Genomic DNA, 24,508 nt, shown 5'->3' on the forward strand with positions numbered 1-24,508 from the left:
GGGTCTAAAGTAACATTTTTGTGAAAAAAGTTAAATGTTAATTTTTTTCTTCCACATTCCAAAAATTCCTGTGAAGCACCTGAAGGGTTAATAAAGTTCTTGAATGTGGTTTTGAGCACCTTGAGGGGTGCAGTTTTTAGAATGGTGTCACTTTTGGGTATTTTCTGTCATAAAGACCCCTCAAAGTGACTTCAAATATGATGTGGTCCCTAAAAAAATGTTTTTGTAAATTTTGTTGGAAAAATGAGAAATCGCTGGTCAACTTTTAACCCTTATAGCTCCCTAACAAAAAAAAATTTTGGTTCCAAAATTGTGCTGATGTAAAGTAGACATGTGGGAAATGTTATTTATTAACTATTTTGTGTGACATATCTCTCTGATTTAAGGGCATGAAAATTCAAAGTTTGAAAATTGCAAAATTTTCAAAATTTTCGCCAAATTTCCGATTTTTTCACAAATAAACACAAGTGATATCGAAGAAATTTTACCACTATCATGAAGTACAGTATGTCACGAAAAAACAATCTTAGAATCAGGGGAATCCGTTGAAGCGTTCCAGAGTAATTACTTCATAAAATGACAGTGGTCAGAATTGAAAAAATTGGCCCGGTCACGAAGGCAAAAACAGGCTCTGGCGCGAAGTGGTTAAAAGAAGGGGGAAGTTATATGGGATAGGGGAATGTTCGTGACGCCACCTGTGGTGTCTGGTGAGGATCACCAGCGCTGCGACAGCCCTCTGAGGCCGGTGTTCAGGCAGCTTAGTTGGTGCGGCTCCCCACAGGTGGAGCGGGGCCTCAGGGCAGCGTAAGTGTAGGGATGCAGGACAGAGGGGACCCAGCTGGGTCAGAGGAAGAATAGAAGAATAGGCACGCACACCGGAGTTCACTTCAGTACCTTTACTGATGGTGTTTCTGGCACGGTCCAGGGTACTTCAGGGTGAAGGATGCATATCAGGACTCTCCCCAGTGAGCGGGTGTGGGGCCTCCTGCTCCTTGCCTTTTCTTAATAAGTTTCTGACCTGCCTGGAGCTAGGCCTAACTTGATCTCTGTCTTGCACCTGCTGACCTGGTGGTAGGGCCTTCTGTTGGAGATCACACTCCCTGGTCTCTTGGGCCTCCGTGACTCCTGACCCTGGTACGTAATCAGCTTTTGGTGTTCCTGGGACATATAGTTCGCCAGGGGTTCCGGTTGTTTCTGCTGGATGTAAGGAATCCCTGCAGAAGCGGACCCAGTGTCCGGTAAATGGTTTTGGGGTGAGCTGGTTAAGCTCCTCTGCCCCCTATGTTGCTTGCTTACTCCACTCGCCTTCGACCATGCTCGGAGCCCTCTCTAGGCTCCACACGGGCAGTAGGCCTCGCTACTCTTCACCACTCTTTTGGCGTCGGCACGCCCTAGGCTCACTAACTCGAGCTCTCTGAGTCCGGACTGAACTGATTGAACTCCACTGCAGGCTAGCTTCCGCAGGAGCTCCTCTCAACAGACTGACTGAAACTAAGACTCAGACTTCACTGAACTGCCTGGCTCCACCTTCCCTTTATATATCCCTAACGGGCTCCCTCTGCTGGTCTGAGGTGGAAGGTGGAGGTGTGTGAATGCTATGAGGGTTTCTTGTGGAGAAATCCATCCATGCACCCCTCTGGGATCTGTGGCACCAATGCGCAGCAGGGCGCCACATTCCCCCCTAGCAAAGCTCAGTACTCCCGGACAGAAGCAATTTTTTTATAACAGGTAACAACAATAACTCTTCCCTTTATGGGAGGCACTTTGCTTGAACGTTGCATAATAAAACATTATAAATAATAAATATATACATACATACAATAAGCAACCTCAGAAATTAAGTCTGTTCCGGTGAGGTCCCCTGACAGGGTGTCCATCTCATGGGTAAAGTACAAGGTAGCTTGAGGGACCTGTCTAAAGCAAACCCTCAACGTAGGCCCTGGGGTGGCTGCAGGGCATGGCGACACTGAGCTGGACCTCCACTTCTGCCACGCCAGACAGGTTTTTGTTTTGAGGTCACCTAAAGGGGCACTCCAGGGAGTGCAATTATTTACAGCAAGCAGTTTTTGGGCTGCACACAGTCCTCAGCCACAAAGTTCTTTATGTACCCTTACGGGTAACCAGAGATAACAAGGGAAGTGTCCATATCACTTAAATTGTCCATTAGTAAGGCAAAGCACATATCAAGATACACATACATGAACATACACAAGACAATACCCCAGGGGCAACTATCTACACTGTCAGAGTTTCCTTCTCTATTCTCTGTATCTGACAGGGGTCTGACCTCATGTGCTATGTGTCGACCTACGTGGTACAGGGATGCGTGAGGCACTAGTGTTTGCACTACTCCCCATTCTGTCAGTTCTAAGTGTTGGGGGACTGCAGGGTTGCCTTAACCTCTCTACGGGACTGGCAAGTATACCATTGGCTGGGCCTTCTTGTTCTGCTCCAACTGGGGATCCTTCTTCCGGGGATTCTTCTTGAGCAGGCTCTTCTGAAGCACTCACAGGTTCTACTTGCTGTGGAGGGTCTTCTGGCTGTTGAAAGAAGTGGATCACAGGTATTATTACTGCTCCTCCTAGTTGAGGCCAATCTGCCGGGAAATCTCCTAAGTCAGTATGGAGTACTGCTTCTTTAGGCTCCTCCGGTACGGTCAGAGGCACTTCTTCTTGGGGCTTTAGCAGGTCTGGACACAACTTCAGATGGTCTCTAGATACCGTTGCAGTCGTTATTCCTCCGTCTTTGCTAATCAAACAGGTCTTCTTGTTATCAAATCTTGAATTTAACACAGTGTAGGGTTCTCTCTCCCACTGGTCATCAAGTTCGTGGTTTCTCCTTTTCCTCTTTAACACCACTTCTCCTGGCGTGAAGGGTTCTGCGGGAGCACTTTTATTGTAGTGGGATTCCTGCTTGTCCCTTACCCGAGTGAGACTGTCTTCGACACAGGCCTGTACTCTTCTGTACTGCTCCTGTCTGGTCGTGTCCCAGTCCTCAGTGGACATATCTGCTTCTGGCGCTACTACACCAAGCTCCAGGTCCATGGGCAACTTCCCGGGTCTTGCCCACATGAGATATGCTGGAGTACAATTGGTGGAACTCACAGGTATGTGGTTGTACAGATCTACCAGGTCAGGTAGTAGGTCTGGCCACTGATTTCTCTCCTCTAGTGGTAAGGTCTTCAGCAGGTCGATGACGATGTTATTCATCTTTTCACAGAGACCGTTGGTTTGGGGGTGGTACGGTGTAGTCCGGATCTTTTTACACCCGTACAGATGGCAGAACTCCTTGAACAATTCAGCTTCAAAGGCTGTGCCTTGATCTGTCAGCACCTGCTCCGGGTATCCATGGGGCCTGCAGAAGTACGCCTGAAACGTCTTTGCCGCAGTTTCTGCCGTCAGATCCTTGACGGGGGCGACCACCAGGAATCGGGAGTAGTAATCCACGTTGGTCAGGGCATAGGAATCTCCTGACCTCCTTGGTGGCAGCTTGACATGATCCAGGGCCACGATCTCCAAGGGACGAGTCGTCTTGATGGGTTGCAGTGGTGCCTTCTGGCTGCTGTAGTCTTTTCTTCTGAGGCTACAGGGTCCACAATTCCGGCACCACCTCTCAATGGAACTGCGCATTCCTACCCAATAAAACCGACACTTCAGCAGGGTTTCTAGCTTCTTCCAGCCAAAGTGCCCCGCCTGATCGTGGTAGGCTTCCAACACCATCTGGATGTCTGTCTTGGGCACCACTATCTGCCATACCATCTCATGGGTTTTGGGGTTGATGTACCTCCGGCACAGTTTCTCTCTATAGATGAACAGCCGGCTCTTCTCATTCCACAGCTGCTTGGCTGGTAGAGACGCGTCCTTCTCCAGGGAGGAACCTTCTTGGGTTATCAGCTCTTTGATACGGCTGACAACCGGGTCGCTGTCCTGGGTCTCCTTCCAGCTGTGGTGAGGCAGGGGGTTTAACGTCTTACCGCGATGCCTCCTGGAGGCTCGTTGCTCGTGGACCACTCCATTATGGAGGAAGGCAGGTATCTCAATCTCCTCCAAGTCATCCACTTCTTCTTCAGTGTCCGACTGGTGAGGCATCCTGGACAGGGCATCGGCGTTGGCGTTCTTGCGGCCGGCCCGGTACTTAATAGTGAATTGGTAGTTTGACAGCCGAGCCATCCATTGTTGTTCCATGGCTCCTAGCTTGGCTGTTTCCAGATGAGTCAAAGGGTTATTATCAGTGAAGGCAGTGAAGCTACTGGAGGCTAGGTAGTGCTTGAACCGCTCGGTGATGGCCCAGACCAGGGCCAGGAACTCCAACTTGAAGCTGCTATAGTTCTCTGGGTTCCTCTCGGTCGGGCAGAGCTTCCTGCTTGCATAGGCGATCACCTTTTCTCGGCCATTCTGCTTCTGACTCAGTACAGCTCCTAATCCTTCGTTGCTGGTATCAGTGTACAGCAGGAATGGTTGGCTGTAGTCAGGGTCGGCTAGGATCTCTTCGCCAGTCAGGATCCCCTTCATCTCCTCGAAGGATTCAGCTTGCTCCTTACCCCACTGGAACAGGGGGTTTCTGCCTCTCCCGGACTGTCCTACCAGGAGATCTTGCAAAGGCGCCGCTTTCTTGGTATAGTCCTTCACAAACCTCCGGTAATACCCGACTAGTCCCAGGAACTGATGTACCTCCTTGAGGCTCTTCGTATCCGGCCATTTCTGGATGGCAGTGATCTTCTCCGGGTCTGGTGCTACTCCCTCTGGACTAACGATGTGCCCCAGGTACTGTACCTTTCGCTTGAGCAGGTGGCACTTTGAGGGCTTCAGCTTCATCCCATACTGGGACAGCGACTCAAATACCTCTGCCAGGTGCTTCAAGTGGTCCTCATACGTTTTGGAGTACACTATCACGTCGTCCAGGTATAGTAGTACAGTCTCGAAGTTGCGGTGTCCCAGGCAGCACTCCATCAATCTCTGGAACATTCCGGGGGGGTTGCAGAGTCCAAACGGCATACTATTGAACTCACAGAGTCCCATCGGGGTAGTGAAGGCCGTCTTCTCCCGATCCTCCTCAGCAACAGCTACTTGCCAGTACCCACTAGTGAAGTCAAGGGTGGAGAAGTAATTTGCAGACTTTAAGGCAGCCAGGGATTCCTCTATATGTGGTAAAGGGTATGCATCTTTATGTGTAATGCGATTTACTTGTCTGTAATCTACACACATTCTCATGCTTCCGTCCTTTTTCCTGACTAGGACCAGGGGAGCTGCCCAGGGACTACAGCTATCCCTTACTACCCCTGCCTTCTTCATGTCGTGCAACATCTCCTTCGCCTTCTGGTAGTGTGCTGGTGGTATGGGCCTGTAACGTTCTTTGATGGGTGGATGGTCACCTGTGGGTATATGGTGTTGTACCCCTTTAATCCTCCCGAAATCAAGTGGGTGTTTACTGAATACCTGCTCGTATTCCTGAACCACCCGGTGTACACCCTGCTTCTGATGGGCAGGAGTGGTGTCTGTCCCAACATGGAGCTGTTGACACCAATCCCCCACCTGGGTTCCCGGGTCATTATCCTCCTCATTATCCTCCACTTCATCTGGTGAGGTTAAGGACTCCGCCGTGTGTATGCAGTTGTTATCTACTGTGTACAGTTTGGCAACAGTGGCGTAGCGTGGTAATCTAATCTCGTCTTTCCCATAGTTTAGGAGGCGTACGGGCACCCTCCCATTCCGTACATCCACCACCCCTCTGGCAGTCAAGAGTGTAGGTCTATGCTCCGAGCTAAGGGGCTCTACTACCGCCTGGTAGCTCCGTCCTTTGAGACCTATTGCTGCTCTACACCAAATCAGCATTTCACTCATTGGGGGAATTACAATGGGTATTGGGTCTGTCACCCGTACATTACCAATTTCACCACCTGATAGCTTTACCTGTTGCTGGTACATAAGGGCTCGGATCTCTTTCTGGAGCACCCTCCTCTGCCCTGGTCTGGCGGTGTCAGCCATTTGTTGGAACAAGAATAACACTTCTCCCAAACAGTTACTAACAATATTTGTGCCAAGTACCATATACAAGTCTGTATCATCAGGATTAGTCTCTACTACAATTAGTCCCTGGTCCTTCAGTTCCACTCTTCCCACCTTTACTGTCACATCCTTAACCCCGACTAGGTTAAGGGGGAGGCCATTAGAGGCATACACGGAAAGGTTTGGATCTGGCGGGCGGAGTTCATCTATGGACCAGAACCTTTTGTAGAGGACATTAGGCATGATGGTTACCTGAGATCCTGTGTCCAGCAGGGCAGGTGTCACGATGCCGTCCAGCACAATGGACAGAGAAGGCCTTCCTCCCACGAACTGGCGGTACCAGTTTGATGGGCCTGGTTGGTCTACTCCTGGGTGTTTGCCCTCGGCCCCAGGGTTTCCTCATTTAAAGGGCAGGTCCACGTGGTGTGGCCTGCTTTCTGACAGCGATAGCAGATGAACTCTCCTGGAGGGCGACGTTGGTCGTGGGTCCTCCCACGGGGTGGCGTTGTCCTCCTACGGGGTGGCATTGTCCTTCTTCTTCTTCTCATCCAGGGGACATCCTCAGGGCTATCGGCTAACAGGATCCTTCCTTCCGGCTCAGGCTCCGTCTGTAGCTGCAGGGTGCTCATGACAGTGGCTAGGGTTTTACTTAGCTGGTGCACTTCAGAGCGTAGGCTCTCCAGCTCACTAGGGGGCACTGTTTGCATCCTTGTTTCGGCCGTGAGTGAAGGAGCGGTGGGTGCTGCAGGCACTGGGGTGGCCCCACCCTGGTAACGCTGGATAGCAGTGTCTGAAGTTTCCAGGGGCTGCAGGCCTTTTATAGCCATGTCCTTAAGGGTGTCAAAGGTGGCATCTGGATGGTCTAAGGCCCACCACCGTACAGTTCTGATCTCCTCTTGAGACTTCAACCCCCGGATGAACTGTTCCGTCAGCATTTTATATTCCTCATGGATGCTGGCTGGACTAACCTGTTTCAGGGCCCAAGGGCCTCCTGTAAACACCAGGCATAGTCCCGGATACTGTCTTCAGGTTTCTGGACACACTGGTAGAACCTCATCCGGAGATATGTCTCAGTGCGGTTTTCAAATGCTGTTTGCAATCTTTTAAAGATGATGGATACTGATTCCTGGTCTGCGGCTGGCCAAGTTTCAACTTCTCGCTCAGCGGCACCAGTCAATTGTACTAACACTACAGCGGCTCTCTGCTTGCCAGTCATAGAATACATATCCAGTACAATGGTTGAATCCGGACAATGGTTTACCATTATACTGGGTGAACCACCTAGCTCCAGGGATATACGGCAGGGCCATAGGGATCAACGGAGTTACGACCCCTGCTGGTGGAGCGGCCGCCCCGGCCTGTGCGGCGCCGGGCGCAGATTGGGCATCAGGAGCGTTAACCGGTGCTCCGGCGGCTTGCTGGTCATCGGCCATTGTTGCGCCCCCCTAGTGAACCGGAGCCTACCTTCTTCCACAGGTAGGCCGCAGCTCCGCGGGCGACGGTCTTCTTCCAGGACCTTGCATTGCTCGGGTCTGATGTCAGAGCGTTCTCTCGCTCCTTCCAGGACCTGACGCTTCCTGGTACGACGTCAGGGGCGGGGCAAGTCTTAGGAAAAATGGCGGATATGGCGGGAAAACTTCAGGAATGGCGGGAAAACTTCACCACAGTAAGGGTTACAGTCTTTTAAGGTGCACAGTACCCGGTGGCAACGGGCACGCAATCCTGTTCGTGACGCCAGGAAGAGATGATGCGCCTAGGGGATGGGGACGACTCGGCGCCCGGGCCTTGTTGTTGCCTGATCTTGGGGGATGTCACGGCGGTCGGCTCCCGGGCCCGTACCCTGGGGTCACTCTTAAATGAAGGGGGAAGTTATATGGGATAGGGGAATGTTCGTGACGCCACCTGTGGTGTCTGGTGAGGATCACCAGCGCTGCGACAGCCCTCTGAGGCCGGTGTTCAGGCAGCTTAGTTGGTGCGGCTCCCCACAGGTGGAGCGGGGCCTCAGGGCAGCGTAAGTGTAGGGATGCAGGACAGAGGGGACCCAGCTGGGTCAGAGGAAGAATAGAAGAATAGGCACGCACACCGGAGTTCACTTCAGTACCTTTACTGATGGTGTTTCTGGCACGGTCCAGGGTACTTCAGGGTGAAGGATGCATATCAGGACTCTCCCCAGTGAGCGGGTGTGGGGCCTCCTGCTCCTTGCCTTTTCTTAATAAGTTTCTGACCTGCCTGGAGCTAGGCCTAACTTGATCTCTGTCTTGCACCTGCTGACCTGGTGGTAGGGCCTTCTGTTGGAGATCACACTCCCTGGTCTCTTGGGCCTCCGTGACTCCTGACCCTGGTACGTAATCAGCTTTTGGTGTTCCTGGGACATATAGTTCGCCAGGGGTTCCGGTTGTTTCTGCTGGATGTAAGGAATCCCTGCAGAAGCGGACCCAGTGTCCGGTAAATGGTTTTGGGGTGAGCTGGTTAAGCTCCTCTGCCCCCTATGTTGCTTGCTTACTCCACTCGCCTTCGACCATGCTCGGAGCCCTCTCTAGGCTCCACACGGGCAGTAGGCCTCGCTACTCTTCACCACTCTTTTGGCGTCGGCACGCCCTAGGCTCACTAACTCGAGCTCTCTGAGTCCGGACTGAACTGATTGAACTCCACTGCAGGCTAGCTTCCGCAGGAGCTCCTCTCAACAGACTGACTGAAACTAAGACTCAGACTTCACTGAACTGCCTGGCTCCACCTTCCCTTTATATATCCCTAATGGGCTCCCTCTGCTGGTCTGAGGTGGAAGGTGGAGGTGTGTGAATGCTATGAGGGTTTCTTGTGGAGAAATCCATCCATGCACCCCTCTGGGATCTGTGGCACCAATGCGCAGCAGGGCGCCACATTCCCCCCTAGCAAAGCTCAGTACTCCCGGACAGAAGCAATTTTTTTATAACAGGTAACAACAATAACTCTTCCCTTTATGGGAGGCACTTTGCTTGAACGTTGCATAATAAAACATTATAAATAATAAATATATACATACATACAATAAGCAACCTCAGAAATTAAGTCTGTTCCGGTGAGGTCCCCTGACAGGGTGTCCATCTCATGGGTAAAGTACAAGGTAGCTTGAGGGACCTGTCTAAAGCAAACCCTCAATGTAGGCCCTGGGGTGGCTGCAGGGCATGGCGACACTGAGCTGGACCTCCACTTCTGCCACGCCAGACAGGTTTTTGTTTTGAGGTCACCTAAAGGGGCACTCCAGGGAGTGCAATTATTTACAGCAAGCAGTTTTTGGGCTGCACACAGTCCTCAGCCACAAAGTTCTTTATGTACCCTTACGGGTAACCAGAGATAACAAGGGAAGTGTCCATATCACTTAAATTGTCCATTAGTAAGGCAAAGCACATATCAAGATACACATACATGAACATACACAAGACAATACCCCAGGGGCAACTATCTACACTGTCAGAGTTTCCTTCTCTATTCTCTGTATCTGACAGGGGTCTGACCTCATGTGCTATGTGTCGACCTACGTGGTACAGGGATGCGTGAGGCACTAGTGTTTGCACTACTCCCCATTCTGTCAGTTCTAAGTGTTGGGGGACTGCAGGGTTGCCTTAACCTCTCTACGGGACTGGCAAGTATACCATTGGCTGGGCCTTCTTGTTCTGCTCCAACTGGGGATCCTTCTTCCGGGGATTCTTCTTGAGCAGGCTCTTCTGAAGCACTCACAGGTTCTACTTGCTGTGGAGGGTCTTCTGGCTGTTGAAAGAAGTGGATCACAGGTATTATTACTGCTCCTCCTAGTTGAGGCCAATCTGCCGGGAAATCTCCTAAGTCAGTATGGAGTACTGCTTCTTTAGGCTCCTCCGGTACGGTCAGAGGCACTTCTTCTTGGGGCTTTAGCAGGTCTGGACACAACTTCAGATGGTCTCTAGATACCGTTGCAGTCGTTATTCCTCCGTCTTTGCTAATCAAACAGGTCTTCTTGTTATCAAATCTTGAATTTAACACAGTGTAGGGTTCTCTCTCCCACTGGTCATCAAGTTCGTGGTTTCTCCTTTTCCTCTTTAACACCACTTCTCCTGGCGTGAAGGGTTCTGCGGGAGCACTTTTATTGTAGTGGGATTCCTGCTTGTCCCTTACCCGAGTGAGACTGTCTTCGACACAGGCCTGTACTCTTCTGTACTGCTCCTGTCTGGTCGTGTCCCAGTCCTCAGTGGACATATCTGCTTCTGGCGCTACTACACCAAGCTCCAGGTCCATGGGCAACTTCCCGGGTCTTGCCCACATGAGATATGCTGGAGTACAATTGGTGGAACTCACAGGTATGTGGTTGTACAGATCTACCAGGTCAGGTAGTAGGTCTGGCCACTGATTTCTCTCCTCTAGTGGTAAGGTCTTCAGCAGGTCGATGACGATGTTATTCATCTTTTCACAGAGACCGTTGGTTTGGGGGTGGTACGGTGTAGTCCGGATCTTTTTACACCCGTACAGATGGCAGAACTCCTTGAACAATTCAGCTTCAAAGGCTGTGCCTTGATCTGTCAGCACCTGCTCCGGGTATCCATGGGGCCTGCAGAAGTACGCCTGAAACGTCTTTGCCGCAGTTTCTGCCGTCAGATCCTTGACGGGGGCGACCACCAGGAATCGGGAGTAGTAATCCACGTTGGTCAGGGCATAGGAATCTCCTGACCTCCTTGGTGGCAGCTTGACATGATCCAGGGCCACGATCTCCAAGGGACGAGTCGTCTTGATGGGTTGCAGTGGTGCCTTCTGGCTGCTGTAGTCTTTTCTTCTGAGGCTACAGGGTCCACAATTCCGGCACCACCTCTCAATGGAACTGCGCATTCCTACCCAATAAAACCGACACTTCAGCAGGGTTTCTAGCTTCTTCCAGCCAAAGTGCCCCGCCTGATCGTGGTAGGCTTCCAACACCATCTGGATGTCTGTCTTGGGCACCACTATCTGCCATACCATCTCATGGGTTTTGGGGTTGACGTACCTCCGGCACAGTTTCTCTCTATAGATGAACAGCCGGCTCTTCTCATTCCACAGCTGCTTGGCTGGTAGAGACGCGTCCTTCTCCAGGGAGGAACCTTCTTGGGTTATCAGCTCTTTGATACGGCTGACAACCGGGTCGCTGTCCTGGGTCTCCTTCCAGCTGTGGTGAGGCAGGGGGTTTAACGTCTTACCGCGATGCCTCCTGGAGGCTCGTTGCTCGTGGACCACTCCATTATGGAGGAAGGCAGGTATCTCAATCTCCTCCAAGTCATCCACTTCTTCTTCAGTGTCCGACTGGTGAGGCATCCTGGACAGGGCATCGGCGTTGGCGTTCTTGCGGCCGGCCCGGTACTTAATAGTGAATTGGTAGTTTGACAGCCGAGCCATCCATTGTTGTTCCATGGCTCCTAGCTTGGCTGTTTCCAGATGAGTCAAAGGGTTATTATCAGTGAAGGCAGTGAAGCTACTGGAGGCTAGGTAGTGCTTGAACCGCTCGGTGATGGCCCAGACCAGGGCCAGGAACTCCAACTTGAAGCTGCTATAGTTCTCTGGGTTCCTCTCGGTCGGGCAGAGCTTCCTGCTTGCATAGGCGATCACCTTTTCTCGGCCATTCTGCTTCTGACTCAGTACAGCTCCTAATCCTTCGTTGCTGGTATCAGTGTACAGCAGGAATGGTTGGCTGTAGTCAGGGTCGGCTAGGATCTCTTCGCCAGTCAGGATCCCCTTCATCTCCTCGAAGGATTCAGCTTGCTCCTTACCCCACTGGAACAGGGGGTTTCTGCCTCTCCCGGACTGTCCTACCAGGAGATCTTGCAAAGGCGCCGCTTTCTTGGTATAGTCCTTCACAAACCTCCGGTAATACCCGACTAGTCCCAGGAACTGATGTACCTCCTTGAGGCTCTTCGTATCCGGCCATTTCTGGATGGCAGTGATCTTCTCCGGGTCTGGTGCTACTCCCTCTGGACTAACGATGTGCCCCAGGTACTGTACCTTTCGCTTGAGCAGGTGGCACTTTGAGGGCTTCAGCTTCATCCCATACTGGGACAGCGACTCAAATACCTCTGCCAGGTGCTTCAAGTGGTCCTCATACGTTTTGGAGTACACTATCACGTCGTCCAGGTATAGTAGTACAGTCTCGAAGTTGCGGTGTCCCAGGCAGCACTCCATCAATCTCTGGAACATTCCGGGGGGGTTGCAGAGTCCAAACGGCATACTATTGAACTCACAGAGTCCCATCGGGGTAGTGAAGGCCGTCTTCTCCCGATCCTCCTCAGCAACAGCTACTTGCCAGTACCCACTAGTGAAGTCAAGGGTGGAGAAGTAATTTGCAGACTTTAAGGCAGCCAGGGATTCCTCTATATGTGGTAAAGGGTATGCATCTTTATGTGTAATGCGATTTACTTGTCTGTAATCTACACACATTCTCATGCTTCCGTCCTTTTTCCTGACTAGGACCAGGGGAGCTGCCCAGGGACTACAGCTATCCCTTACTACCCCTGCCTTCTTCATGTCGTGCAACATCTCCTTCGCCTTCTGGTAGTGTGCTGGTGGTATGGGCCTGTAACGTTCTTTGATGGGTGGATGGTCACCTGTGGGTATATGGTGTTGTACCCCTTTAATCCTCCCGAAATCAAGTGGGTGTTTACTGAATACCTGCTCGTATTCCTGAACCACCCGGTGTACACCCTGCTTCTGATGGGCAGGAGTGGTGTCTGTCCCAACATGGAGCTGTTGACACCAATCCCCCACCTGGGTTCCCGGGTCATTATCCTCCTCATTATCCTCCACTTCATCTGGTGAGGTTAAGGACTCCGCCGTGTGTATGCAGTTGTTATCTACTGTGTACAGTTTGGCAACAGTGGCGTAGCGTGGTAATCTAATCTCGTCTTTCCCATAGTTTAGGAGGCGTACGGGCACCCTCCCATTGCGTACATCCACCACCCCTCTGGCAGTCAAGAGTGTAGGTCTATGCTCCGAGCTAAGGGGCTCTACTACCGCCTGGTAGCTCCGTCCTTTGAGACCTATTGCTGCTCTACACCAAATCAGCATTTCACTCATTGGGGGAATTACAATGGGTATTGGGTCTGTCACCCGTACATTACCAATTTCACCACCTGATAGCTTTACCTGTTGCTGGTACATAAGGGCTCGGATCTCTTTCTGGAGCACCCTCCTCTGCCCTGGTCTGGCGGTGTCAGCCATTTGTTGGAACAAGAATAACACTTCTCCCAAACAGTTACTAACAATATTTGTGCCAAGTACCATATACAAGTCTGTATCATCAGGATTAGTCTCTACTACAATTAGTCCCTGGTCCTTCAGTTCCACTCTTCCCACCTTTACTGTCACATCCTTAACCCCGACTAGGTTAAGGGGGAGGCCATTAGAGGCATACACGGAAAGGTTTGGATCTGGCGGGCGGAGTTCATCTATGGACCAGAACCTTTTGTAGAGGACATCAGGCATGATGGTTACCTGAGATCCTGTGTCCAGCAGGGCAGGTGTCACGATGCCGTCCAGCACAATGGACAGAGAAGGCCTTCCTCCCACGAACTGGCGGTACCAGTTTGATGGGCCTGGTTGGTCTACTCCTGGGTGTTTGCCCTCGGCCCCAGGGTTTCCTCATTTAAAGGGCAGGTCCACGTGGTGTGGCCTGCTTTCTGACAGCGATAGCAGATGAACTCTCCTGGAGGGCGACGTTGGTCGTGGGTCCTCCCACGGGGTGGCGTTGTCCTCCTACGGGGTGGCATTGTCCTTCTTCTTCTTCTCATCCAGGGGACATCCTCAGGGCTATCGGCTAACAGGATCCTTCCTTCCGGCTCAGGCTCCGTCTGTAGCTGCAGGGTGCTCATGACAGTGGCTAGGGTTTTACTTAGCTGGTGCACTTCAGAGCGTAGGCTCTCCAGCTCACTAGGGGGCACTGTTTGCATCCTTGTTTCGGCCGTGAGTGAAGGAGCGGTGGGTGCTGCAGGCACTGGGGTGGCCCCACCCTGGTAACGCTGGATAGCAGTGTCTGAAGTTTCCAGGGGCTGCAGGCCTTTTATAGCCATGTCCTTAAGGGTGTCAAAGGTGGCATCTGGATGGTCTAAGGCCCACCACCGTACAGTTCTGATCTCCTCTTGAGACTTCAACCCCCGGATGAACTGTTCCGTCAGCATTTTATATTCCTCATGGATGCTGGCTGGACTAACCTGTTTCAGGGCCCAAGGGCCTCCTGTAAACACCAGGCATAGTCCCGGATACTGTCTTCAGGTTTCTGGACACACTGGTAGAACCTCATCCGGAGATATGTCTCAGTGCGGTTTTCAAATGCTGTTTGCAATCTTTTAAAGATGATGGATACTGATTCCTGGTCTGCGGCTGGCCAAGTTTCAACTTCTCGCTCAGCGGCACCAGTCAATTGTACTAACACTACAGCGGCTCTCTGCTTGCCAGTCATAGAATACATATCCAGTATGCCGCATATTTTCCTCTTGAATCCGGACAATGGTTTACCATTATACTGGGTGAACCACCTAGCTCCAGGGATATACGGCAGGGCCATAGGGATCAACGGAGTTACGACCCCTGCTGGTGGAGCGGCCGCCCCGGCCTGTGCGGCGCCGGGCGCAGATTGGGCATCAGGAGCGTTAACCGGTGCTCCGGCGGCTTGCTGGTCATCGGCCATTGTTGCGCCCCCCTAGTGAACCGGAGCCTACCTTCTTCCACAGGTAGGCCGCAGCTCCGCGGGCGACGGTCTTCTTCCAGGACCTTGCATTGCTCGGGTCTGATGTCAGAGCGTTCTCTCGCTCCTTCCAGGACCTGACGCTTCCTGGTACGACGTCAGGGGCGGGGCAAGTCTTAGGAAAAATGGCGGATATGGCGGGAAAACTTCAGGAATGGCGGGAAAACTTCACCACAGTAAGGGTTACAGTCTTTTAAGGTGCACAGTACCCGGTGGCAACGGGCACGCAATCCTGTTCGTGACGCCAGGAAGAGATGATGCGCCTAGGGGATGGGGACGACTCGGCGCCCGGGCCTTGTTGTTGCCTGATCTTGGGGGATGTCACGGCGGTCGGCTCCCGGGCCCGTACCCTGGGGTCACTCTTAAATGAAGGGGGAAGTTATATGGGATAGGGGAATGTTCGTGACGCCACCTGTGGTGTCTGGTGAGGATCACCAGCGCTGCGACAGCCCTCTGAGGCCGGTGTTCAGGCAGCTTAGTTGGTGCGGCTCCCCACAGGTGGAGCGGGGCCTCAGGGCAGCGTAAGTGTAGGGATCAAGGACAGAGAGGACCCAGCCGGGTCAGAGGAAGAATAGAAGAATAGGCACGCACACCAGAGTTCACTTCAGTACCTTTACTGGTGGTGTTTCTGGCACGGTCCAGGGTACTTCAGGGTGAAGGATGCATATCAGGACTCTCCCCAGTGAGCGGGTGTGGGGCCTCCTGCTCCTTGCCTTTCCTTAATAAGTTTCTGACCTGCCTGGAGCTAGGCCTAACTTGGTCTCTGTCTTGCACCTGCTGACCTGGTGGTAGAGCCTTCTGTTGGAGATCACACTCCCTGGTCTCTTGGGCCTCCGTGACTCCTGACCCTGGTACGTAATCAGCTTTTGGTGTTCCTGGGACATATAGTTCGCCAGGGGTTCCGGTTGTTTCTGCTGGATGTAAGGAATCCCTGCAGACGCGGACCCGGTGTCCGGTAAATGGTTTTGGGGTGAGCTGGTTAAGCTCCTCTGCCCCCTATGTTGCTTGCTTATTCCACTCGCCTTCAGCCACGCTCGGGGCCCTCTCTAGGCTCCACACGGGCAGTAGGCCTCGCTACTCTTCACCGCTCTTTTGGCGTCGGCACGCCCTAGGCTCACTAACTCGAGCTCTCTGAGTCTGGACTGAACTGACTGAGCTCCACTGCAGGCTAGCTTCTGCAGGAGCTCCTCTCAACAGACTGACTGAAACTAAGACTCAGACTTCACTAAGACTCAGACTTCACTGAACTGCCTGGCTCCACCTTCCCTTTATATATCCCTAACGGGCTCCCTCTGCTGGTCTGAGGTGGAAGGTGGAGGTGTGTGAATGCTATGAGGGCCTCTTGTGGAGAAATCCATCCATGCACCCCTCTGGGATCTGTGGCACCAATGTGCAGCAGGGCGCCACACATAGGCCGGTGTGTTTTAAAATGTCAGGGCTGAATTTCAGTCTTAGTCTGACCCTGTTTTAAGGTGTATGCAGTGCACACTAAAATAATAAAATCAGACCTAGTGTGTATTCCCCAACACATTGCATGACTATATAGGAACACGGAGATGCCACCTGCCATTGTTTACTGTTATTTTTCAAAGAACAAAGATACAAATATTAATGTGTTAGTAGTGTGATTGCAGGACACAAATAATAAAGTCTGCTGAATGTCGTCCATTTCTGATGCCAATACAACAAAGAATTGCATTGATGCACTTGTGAACCTTCAGATGATATGCTGCTATTAATGTTACTTTAAAATACATGTAAGTAAATTATCACCAATAAAAGTAACAATAAAAAATAAACATAATCAAATTATTTTATGTCTTACCTTTCTTAAGTATTGATAATAAATGATGCTAATCAGAAGACAGAATGCAGTTAATGATATCAGATAACCCTTGTACGATAGGAGGTAGCTCATTATGTCTGCAAAAAACAATTATTAAACATCTATATATATTTTTTAATATACCTCTTACTCTAGCTTTATACAGTATGCATATCTATGTCTTTGTTCTCCCTCTGTTTCTTTCACTCTCTGTGTCTCTCTTTCTATATGTACAGTGTACAGTACGTATATGTAGCACCCTGAGGATTCGGCTGCTACAGGGGTATTACACCTCAAGCCAGAGGTGTGATATTCCACTCCCGGGTAAGGATGGAGTGTGGAACTGAGCTCAGTAGGCTGCATGCACTACACACATCCCATTTCCGGGGGACAGACCAATGGTACTCCCACTAGAGAAATGTGCAGGTACGACAGTGTCTGTCCCTGGCTGGAGTGGGAGGGGGGGTGGAACATCCCAGTAGTGTAGGGGCAGATAGGGGGAGCAGTCTGGGTAGTGCTAGGAGCTCATTGGGTGCTGGTCACCTGAGCTCACACATAGAGGGAGTATATAAGGTGGGAACCATCTTAGATCAGGGTCAGTCTGTCAGAGTGTAACCTGAGGAGCAGAGCAGAGAAGCTCAGCCAGCTCCAAGGCCCAGAGAGAGAGAGGAGAAAGAAGGACCCAGAGGGGGAGAAGAGAGAACTCCAAGAACCCAAGATTAGATCAGAGGGTGAAGAGTTGGCACAAGGGTACCGGATCCCAAGCTGGTGGAGGGCACTAATCCTCAGCCAGAGACCGGAGGTCGTGGGCAGGATCTGCCACGACCACCCACTAAATCCACCCGGAAGGCAAACCAAGAATAGGGTCAGGGAACCCAGAGACAAGGGTTTACCAACAAGAGGCCCGAGGGAGCCGGACTTAGGTGGATCCCTGGTGGGGAAGGCCAGAGAGAAGGACAAGTCAGAAAGGGAGCTCAGGATCACGCTCCAGAATTACTTGGGAGTTGGCCGAGTCCAGGACCTGGTGGACGCAGCACGGCTCGGGCGGTCACTCAAGGCCGGAGTGACCAGCATAACAGCAGTAAGTAAAGACCCTGAACTGCACAGCCCGACTCTGAGTCTCATTACCATCCTCCCTGCACCTCCACAACCACCATCCTCTACACCTGACCCCCTGAGGCTATACCCCTCCCATTGGGGGTTATACTACCTGAGCTGCACACACATCACCAGCCTCAGCGGACCCTGCTGCAGCGGCGGCCGTATTGACCGCAATTCAACGGGTGGCGTAGTCGACATAAAAGAACATCTAGTAACATCTATAAGGACTGCCACACACTGAGCTTGACACCCTGGGCACGGACCGGGTCACCGCCACTCGGAGACTACAACCCCCATCTGATCCGGCTCCGGGTAATCCCCAAACAGCACTGGCCCAGGGGGCGCGTCAACTTTGGCGTAGTCGGCAGGATAACGTGCCCGCAACAACCGGGTACTGCGTGCCTGAAGAAAAGTTCACCGTTACCTTAAAAAGAAGTCTCCCGCCGGTTCCGGAGGGTCCCCGCCAACGGACCCCATCACAGGTCGTTTCCCGCCGGTTGTCCGCCATTTGCAGCTTTTTCCCGCCATCCGTGGAGTTTCCCGCCACTGGGAGACGATTCCCGCCATTTCCAAAGATTTCCCGCCTTGGAAGAGCGGACGCCATTATGGGCGTGCCAGAGGGTGGCAAGAGGCCACCTCCCATCGTGGGCCAGGTCGAAGAATGGCGCCAAAAGCGGAAACCGCGCCCACCAACAGAGACTGTGATGCTGGAAGTGTCCATCAGCGTGAGAGAACTGCCCCTGGAACTGACAATCACAAAGTTGCCCCGGGACCACCCTCAATGTGGGCGGAGACAGAACAAGAGAGCAAAGATGGGTGTCGCCTGGAGCAGTCTGGAGAGAGCGCACCCGGAGACAAGAAGTCTGGAGAGGAGTCCAGAGAGAGCCTACCCGGAGATGGAGGGAGAGTCAGGCAGCACCGACCCAGTGGTCAGGAGCCTGCTACAAGCCACAACTCCACTAGGCCTAGTGGAGGTCCTGGCACAGCTCCCCCGAGACCGGGAGTGTGCACAGACCGCGCTGGAGGGCCTCGCACGGAGGATGGCCCGGGTGCAGCGAGAGACGTTGGCGGAGTGGAGCCGAGAGATGGCCCAGCAGACCGGAACCCGTCAGCGGAGCACGCCACCCGAGACGAGGAGACCGACCGCCTCTGAGGATGGTGCAGGAGGAGTAAAGGCCGGAGACGGCGCCGAGAAGGGAGCTGAACGGACGGAGGCAGGTAAAGGGGACGTCTCTACCCCGAGCCAAGAAACCGTGTACCTGTCCCAGCTCCCCGTCGCAGAGCCCGAAATTCCCCCTGCCGTGCCCGTCGCTGCATCGTCACCGTGCCGGACTAGGCCTCAAGTAGAAGCCGCGGCCGCGACCCCTGTGACGTCACACGCCTCGACCCTGAGCGCGACCAAACAGGAAATACCATCGGCCTGGTCGCAAGGTCTAGTACCTCCGGGCGCCGCAATTCCAACAGCGCCCCCTACCTCCGCGGAGCCACCAGCCTGGTCGCAGGGCCGAGTAACCACGGGCACCGCCGTTCTTACGGTGCCCTTTGCCTTTAAGGTGCCCCAGGCCTGGTCGCAAGGCCTGGTTAACCCGGGCGCCGCTACCATCAACGCGCCCTCAACATCTAGAGTGCCGCACCTGGGTGAAGATCTATTCGCCCAGCATACGTGCCCGGATGGGCAGCCCTTCATATGGCCCCAGGAGTATATTCAGCTGGAACTCCAAAAGGCAAGGCCCATGTGCGAGCCCCTGATTCCGGCTCCGAAGCCCGTAAAGAGGACCTCGCCCCCGCTGGAGGAGGCACAGTTTGAGTGGGACCCCACTGGAGAAGACCTCATGGGGTTCACTCAGGCGACTCGGGCGGCCTCAGCGGAGCGTGCAGAGTGCTGCCGGCAGCAGCTCGAAGTCTTCGAGAGGGAGCGGAGAGAGAGGCGGGTCCGGGAACAGCAGATGCAGATAAGAAGCGCGGAGCAGAAGAGCCGGACCAGGAGGAATCCCCGTGCAGCTCATGGTCCCCCTTCCACCGGGACTGTGATAAAATTCAACATGCAGCATGGGTGGGGCTTCATTAGAGACCATCATACCCCCGGCGACGTCTTTGTGACCCGCAGAGACGTAGAAAGCCATCTGCCGGAGGGACACAGAGGTCGTGACCTGTATGTAGGGGACGAGGTCACCTTCACCCGGCACAAGTGTGCCAAAGGACCCTACGCCCTCCATGTGCATCGCCTGACGGAGGAGGAGCTGCGGTGTGAGGAGGAGCAAGAGGACCCGGACGGGTCTGAAACTGAAACCAACCAACAAGAAAGAGCAGGAGGACGCCGTCGTTGAAGTACGGTAGAGAGAGACTGTATAAAGTTGCCCGTCGGGGTACCAAGAACTGTTGCTGATTTAAATATGTCCCCGTTGGGACAAGAGTGAACTGGTAACCCGTGTGTCCCGATTCCCATTACCTGGCCGAGGACTGAGAGCGGCCATATTCCCCTTGTATATAGTTGCGCTTCCTAAGGCGCCCCCTACCGGTTTTATAGGAAACTGTTGTTTTTCTTGAAGAGACTGTCGCACTTTACCCGGTCACAAGTTGCACCGTGGCCGGAGGAACAAGAATGTTATTTATATGAAAAGTTTTATGTGATGTTTTATATGTTTATGTTTATAAAAAAAAAAAATTGTATGTTTTGGATGTTTTTGTATCTTACAGCCCGAGGACGTGCTGTGATTTACCAGGGGGGAATGTAGCACCCTGAGGATTCGGCTGCTACAGGGGTATTACACCTCAAGCCAGAGGTGTGATATTCCACTCCCGGGTAAGGATGGAGTGTGGAACTGAGCTCAGTAGGCTGCATGCACTACACACATCCCATTTCCGGGGGACAGACCAATGGTACTCCCACTAGAGAAATGTGCAGGTACGACAGTGTCTGTCCCTGGCTGGAGTGGGAGGGGGGTGGAACATCCCAGTAGTGTAGGGGCAGATAGGGGGAGCAGTCTGGGTAGTGCTAGGAGCTCATTGGGTGCTGGTCACCTGAGCTCACACATAGAGGGAGTATATAAGGTGGGAACCATCTTAGATCAGGGTCAGTCTGTCAGAGTGTAACCTGAAGAGCAGAGCAGAGAAGCTCAGCCAGCTCCAAGGCCCAGAGAGAGAGAGGAGAAAGAAGGACCCAGAGGGGGAGAAGAGAGAACTCCAAGAACCCAAGATTAGATCAGAGGGTGAAGAGTTGGCACAAGGGTACCGGATCCCAAGCTGGTGGAGGGCACTAATCCTCAGCCAGAGACCGGAGGTCGTGGGCAGGATCTGCCACGACCACCCACTAAATCCACCCGGAAGGCAAACCAAGAATAGGGTCAGGGAACCCAGAGACAAGGGTTTACCAACAAGAGGCCCGAGGGAGCCGGACTTAGGTGGATCCCTGGTGGGGAAGGCCAGAGAGAAGGACAAGTCAGAAAGGGAGCTCAGGATCACGCTCCAGAATTACTTGGGAGTTGGCCGAGTCCAGGACCTGGTGGACGCAGCACGGCTCGGGCGGTCACTCAAGGCCGGAGTGACCAGCATAACAGCAGTAAGTAAAGACCCTGAACTGCACAGCCCGACTCTGAGTCTCATTACCATCCTCCCTGCACCTCCACAACCACCATCCTCTACACCTGACCCCCTGAGGCTATACCCCTCCCGTTGGGGGTTATACTACCTGAGCTGCACACACATCACCAGCCTCAGCGGACCCTGCTGCAGCGGCGGCCGTATTGACCGCAATTCAACGGGTGGCGTAGTCGACATAAAAGAACATCTAGTAACATCTATAAGGACTGCCACACACTGAGCTTGACACCCTGGGCACGGACCGGGTCACCGCCACTCGGAGACTACAACCCCCATCTGATCCGGCTCCGGGTAATCCCCAAACAGCACTGGCCCAGGGGGCGCGTCATATAGGCATGGACTTGCCCAAAGGGAACAGGTGAATCCCTCGGTGTGCCCCTGGGCAGCAGTTGGCACCCAACCCCTCCTGGACAGTGTTGGGCACAGTAGCTGTAATGCAATATGTTGTCACACCGATACCTTGCACTCCTTCTCAGTGCATCCCTACTCACTGCGTTCACCACTCTGCTTCCCCAGCGTCAGACCATCTCCATCAGATGCCTTATGCTCACTGCCAGCTCTGCTCCTAGAGAATCTCCACCTGGCTATAGGGAGGCACAGACAGATCCTACAGAAATGTAACCCTTCTGTGTCCTGCAGGGTTTGCCTTCTCCAGCTTATTCCTAGGCAGCAGCGGATATATTAGGCAGCTCTTCCCACCACTTCTTGCCGAATCCTTGGTTCCCAGTTGCTTGTTTCTGGTTCCTGTGGGTGCATGTTTGTTCTGTCTCTCCCATTATCGACGCAAGTTCTATACCCGTCCTGCCTGACCTCTCCGCTCCTGACCTTGGCTTTATACTCTGATCCTGTGCTGCCTGCCCTAACTTGGATTGTCTGACCACATCTTTGCCTTTGTCCTCCTGTAACTCATGCCAGTGTCTCTGACCCTGCTGCTGCAGACCCAGGGACTGCCCGGGAGTGGTACCTGGTGACTACCTGCAGCCAAGCCTATCCTCACCTCACCATCAGAGGCTCTAGTGAATACCAAGAAGTCACTTAGTTATGTCACTCCAGGGTAAGCCCGGCCCGTGGCGCAGTGGGTCCACACTTATCCACCAGAGTTATACATGTACAGACAATGGCAGCATCTCCTCAATCATTGATAGGGGTTTGTCCATCTTTGTGAACAATTTTTTTCTTATTTAAATGCATGCAATTGGGGCTAAAAATCAGTTTTGCAATTTGGCTTAATTTAAAATGTTGATCTGCTCCATTCATCACGATGTGCTTCCCTGGTTATCTCTCCACTACCCTCACTTATATTTCCACCTTTTGATGTCCATACTGTAAGTTTCTTCAAACCCTTCTCCCTGGTGGTTGTATATCACCTAAGTAAAACCAACCAGTTCCTGGATCACCTTGCCACCTGGCTTATCCACTTTCTGTCCTGTGGCATTCCCACTATCATGATTGGGGACTTTAAGATCCCCATTGATGATCCGCTCTCCCCATCTGCTACTCATCTTCTTGCCTAAATCTCCTCTCTTGACCATTCACAGCTCACTAATGCTCCTGCACATGAGGACAGGAATACACTGGACCTGGTTTTCTCATGTGTCTGCTCAGTGTATAACTTTACTAACTCCCCTCTCATGCGTTCTGACCACAACCTTCTTTCTTTGTCAAGAACTGTCCCCCCCCCCCCCTCATGACACCCCTACTTAACACACATACAGAAATCTATGTGCCGGCAATACCCAACAGCTTATGATCAATCTACAGTCATCTTTAGCTCCAACCTCCTCCCTCTCCTGTTCAGACTTAACATTGTCACATTATAATAAGACATTGTAAAGTGCTCTGGATGAAGCAGCACCTGCTGCACGCAGAACGACCCAGCACATTTGACAGAAACCCTGGCACATGCTGCAAAAAAATTTCTTCCCCCTGGGCCGTGGGGCACTCGGAGCCGGGCAACAGGGAGACGATGGGGGTAGTGGTGGCAAATCGGTTCCATGGCTCAGGGTGATCAGACCAATGGTAGTCTGCTATGTGCTGTTCATGTTGTCCGACTACGCCACCCGTGGATTGCGATTATTATGAACTGCCGCTGCAAGGTAATCCCCTGAGGCTGATGGTGTACGCAGCTGAGGTTGTTTAACTCCCCACGGGAAGAGTGTAGCCCCAGGGTTGTGCAATGGATGATGGGGGTGATGGTGCAGGGAGTCCCAGTACCGGTAGTGCTGGAGAAGCGAGAAAGTACACAGACAACGTACTGCAATCCAATGTCTTTTACTCACAGTTCATGTGCTCTGGGTCACTTCTGTACAGGTAGTGACCGCCCGAGCCGTGCTGCGTCCACCAGGTGTGGGGCTCGGTCAACTCCCAGGCAGTTCAGAAGTCTGGCTCAGGACCCCCTTTTGTCCTTTCTCTGGCCTGCCTCACCAGTGACCCACTTTTGTCCAGCTGCCGCGGATTTGCGCGGGTAAACGTGGGCCCCGTTCCCCGCTGTCGTATATGGTGCCTTCCTAGCAGGTTTGATGAGGTGTCACACAAATAAATGATCACGACCTCCGGTCTTTGGCTGAGGGTAGTTTCTCCTCCACCAACTTGGGATCCGGTACCCTTAATCTGCCTGACCCTTCACCCGGTATTCTCATGGGTTCTTAGGGTCCCTTCCACCTTCTTGTTCCTGAGCCCTTCTGTTTCTCTATCTCTCCTCCTCCTTTTCTGTTCCTTCTTCTCCTGTTCCTTCTCTTCCTCCTTTCTTGGCCTTTTCTCTAGGCCCACTCCTGAGCAGAGCTCCTACAGAGCCTCTGCTCCCTGTCTTCTCCTCTGACTGAACAGACTGACTGACCCTGATCTAAGATGGTGCCCACCTTTTATACCTCCCTCTAGAACATGAGCCCAGGTGACCAGCAACCAATGGGCTCCTACCTACGCTCAGGATCCGTCCCCTCCTGCTCGTACATCACTGGGTTTTCCTCCCCCCTCCCCACTCCAGCCAGGGACATGGTCTGTCGTGCCTGCATTACTGTCTAATGGGAGCACCGTTGAACTGTCCCTCGGAAATGGGGTGTGTGTGCTGTATGCAGCTACCTGAGCCCTGGTCCATACTCCATCCTTACCCGGGAGTGGAATATCACACCTCTGGTCTGAGGTGCAATACCCCTGTAGCGGCCGAACCCTCGGGGCGCTACACTTGCTTAAAACTTATAACTCTGCGCTTCATCTGGCTAAAGACGCCTACTTTATTACCCTCATCACATCACTAAATGACAACCC

The 24,508-nt window shown here is 52.7% G+C and overlaps 1 protein-coding gene across 3 annotated transcripts in view; it reads right to left on the minus strand.

Annotated features, from left to right (window-relative positions):
- The window catches only part of LOC141173207 (NXPE family member 1-like), a 263,120-nt gene that overhangs the window by 149,358 nt on the left and 89,254 nt on the right, over nt 1–24,508 (minus strand). Inside the window, exon 2 of one of the 3 annotated variants that reach the window (XM_073657838.1) lies at nt 16,544–16,641. The exons of the other annotated variants lie outside the window; for them this stretch is intronic. Within the exon in view, the coding sequence (XP_073513939.1) occupies nt 16,544–16,636 (93 nt within the window). The 5' untranslated portion in view covers nt 16,637–16,641. The remainder of the gene's footprint in view (nt 1–16,543; nt 16,642–24,508) is intronic. 3 annotated transcript variants of the gene reach the window in all.

The sequence above is a fragment of the Phyllobates terribilis genome, unplaced genomic scaffold, assembly GCF_046119375.1.
Source record: "Phyllobates terribilis strain yellow unplaced genomic scaffold, ASM4611937v1 Scaffold_12__6_contigs__length_324123572, whole genome shotgun sequence".
NCBI classification, from domain to species: domain Eukaryota; kingdom Metazoa; phylum Chordata; class Amphibia; order Anura; family Dendrobatidae; genus Phyllobates; species Phyllobates terribilis.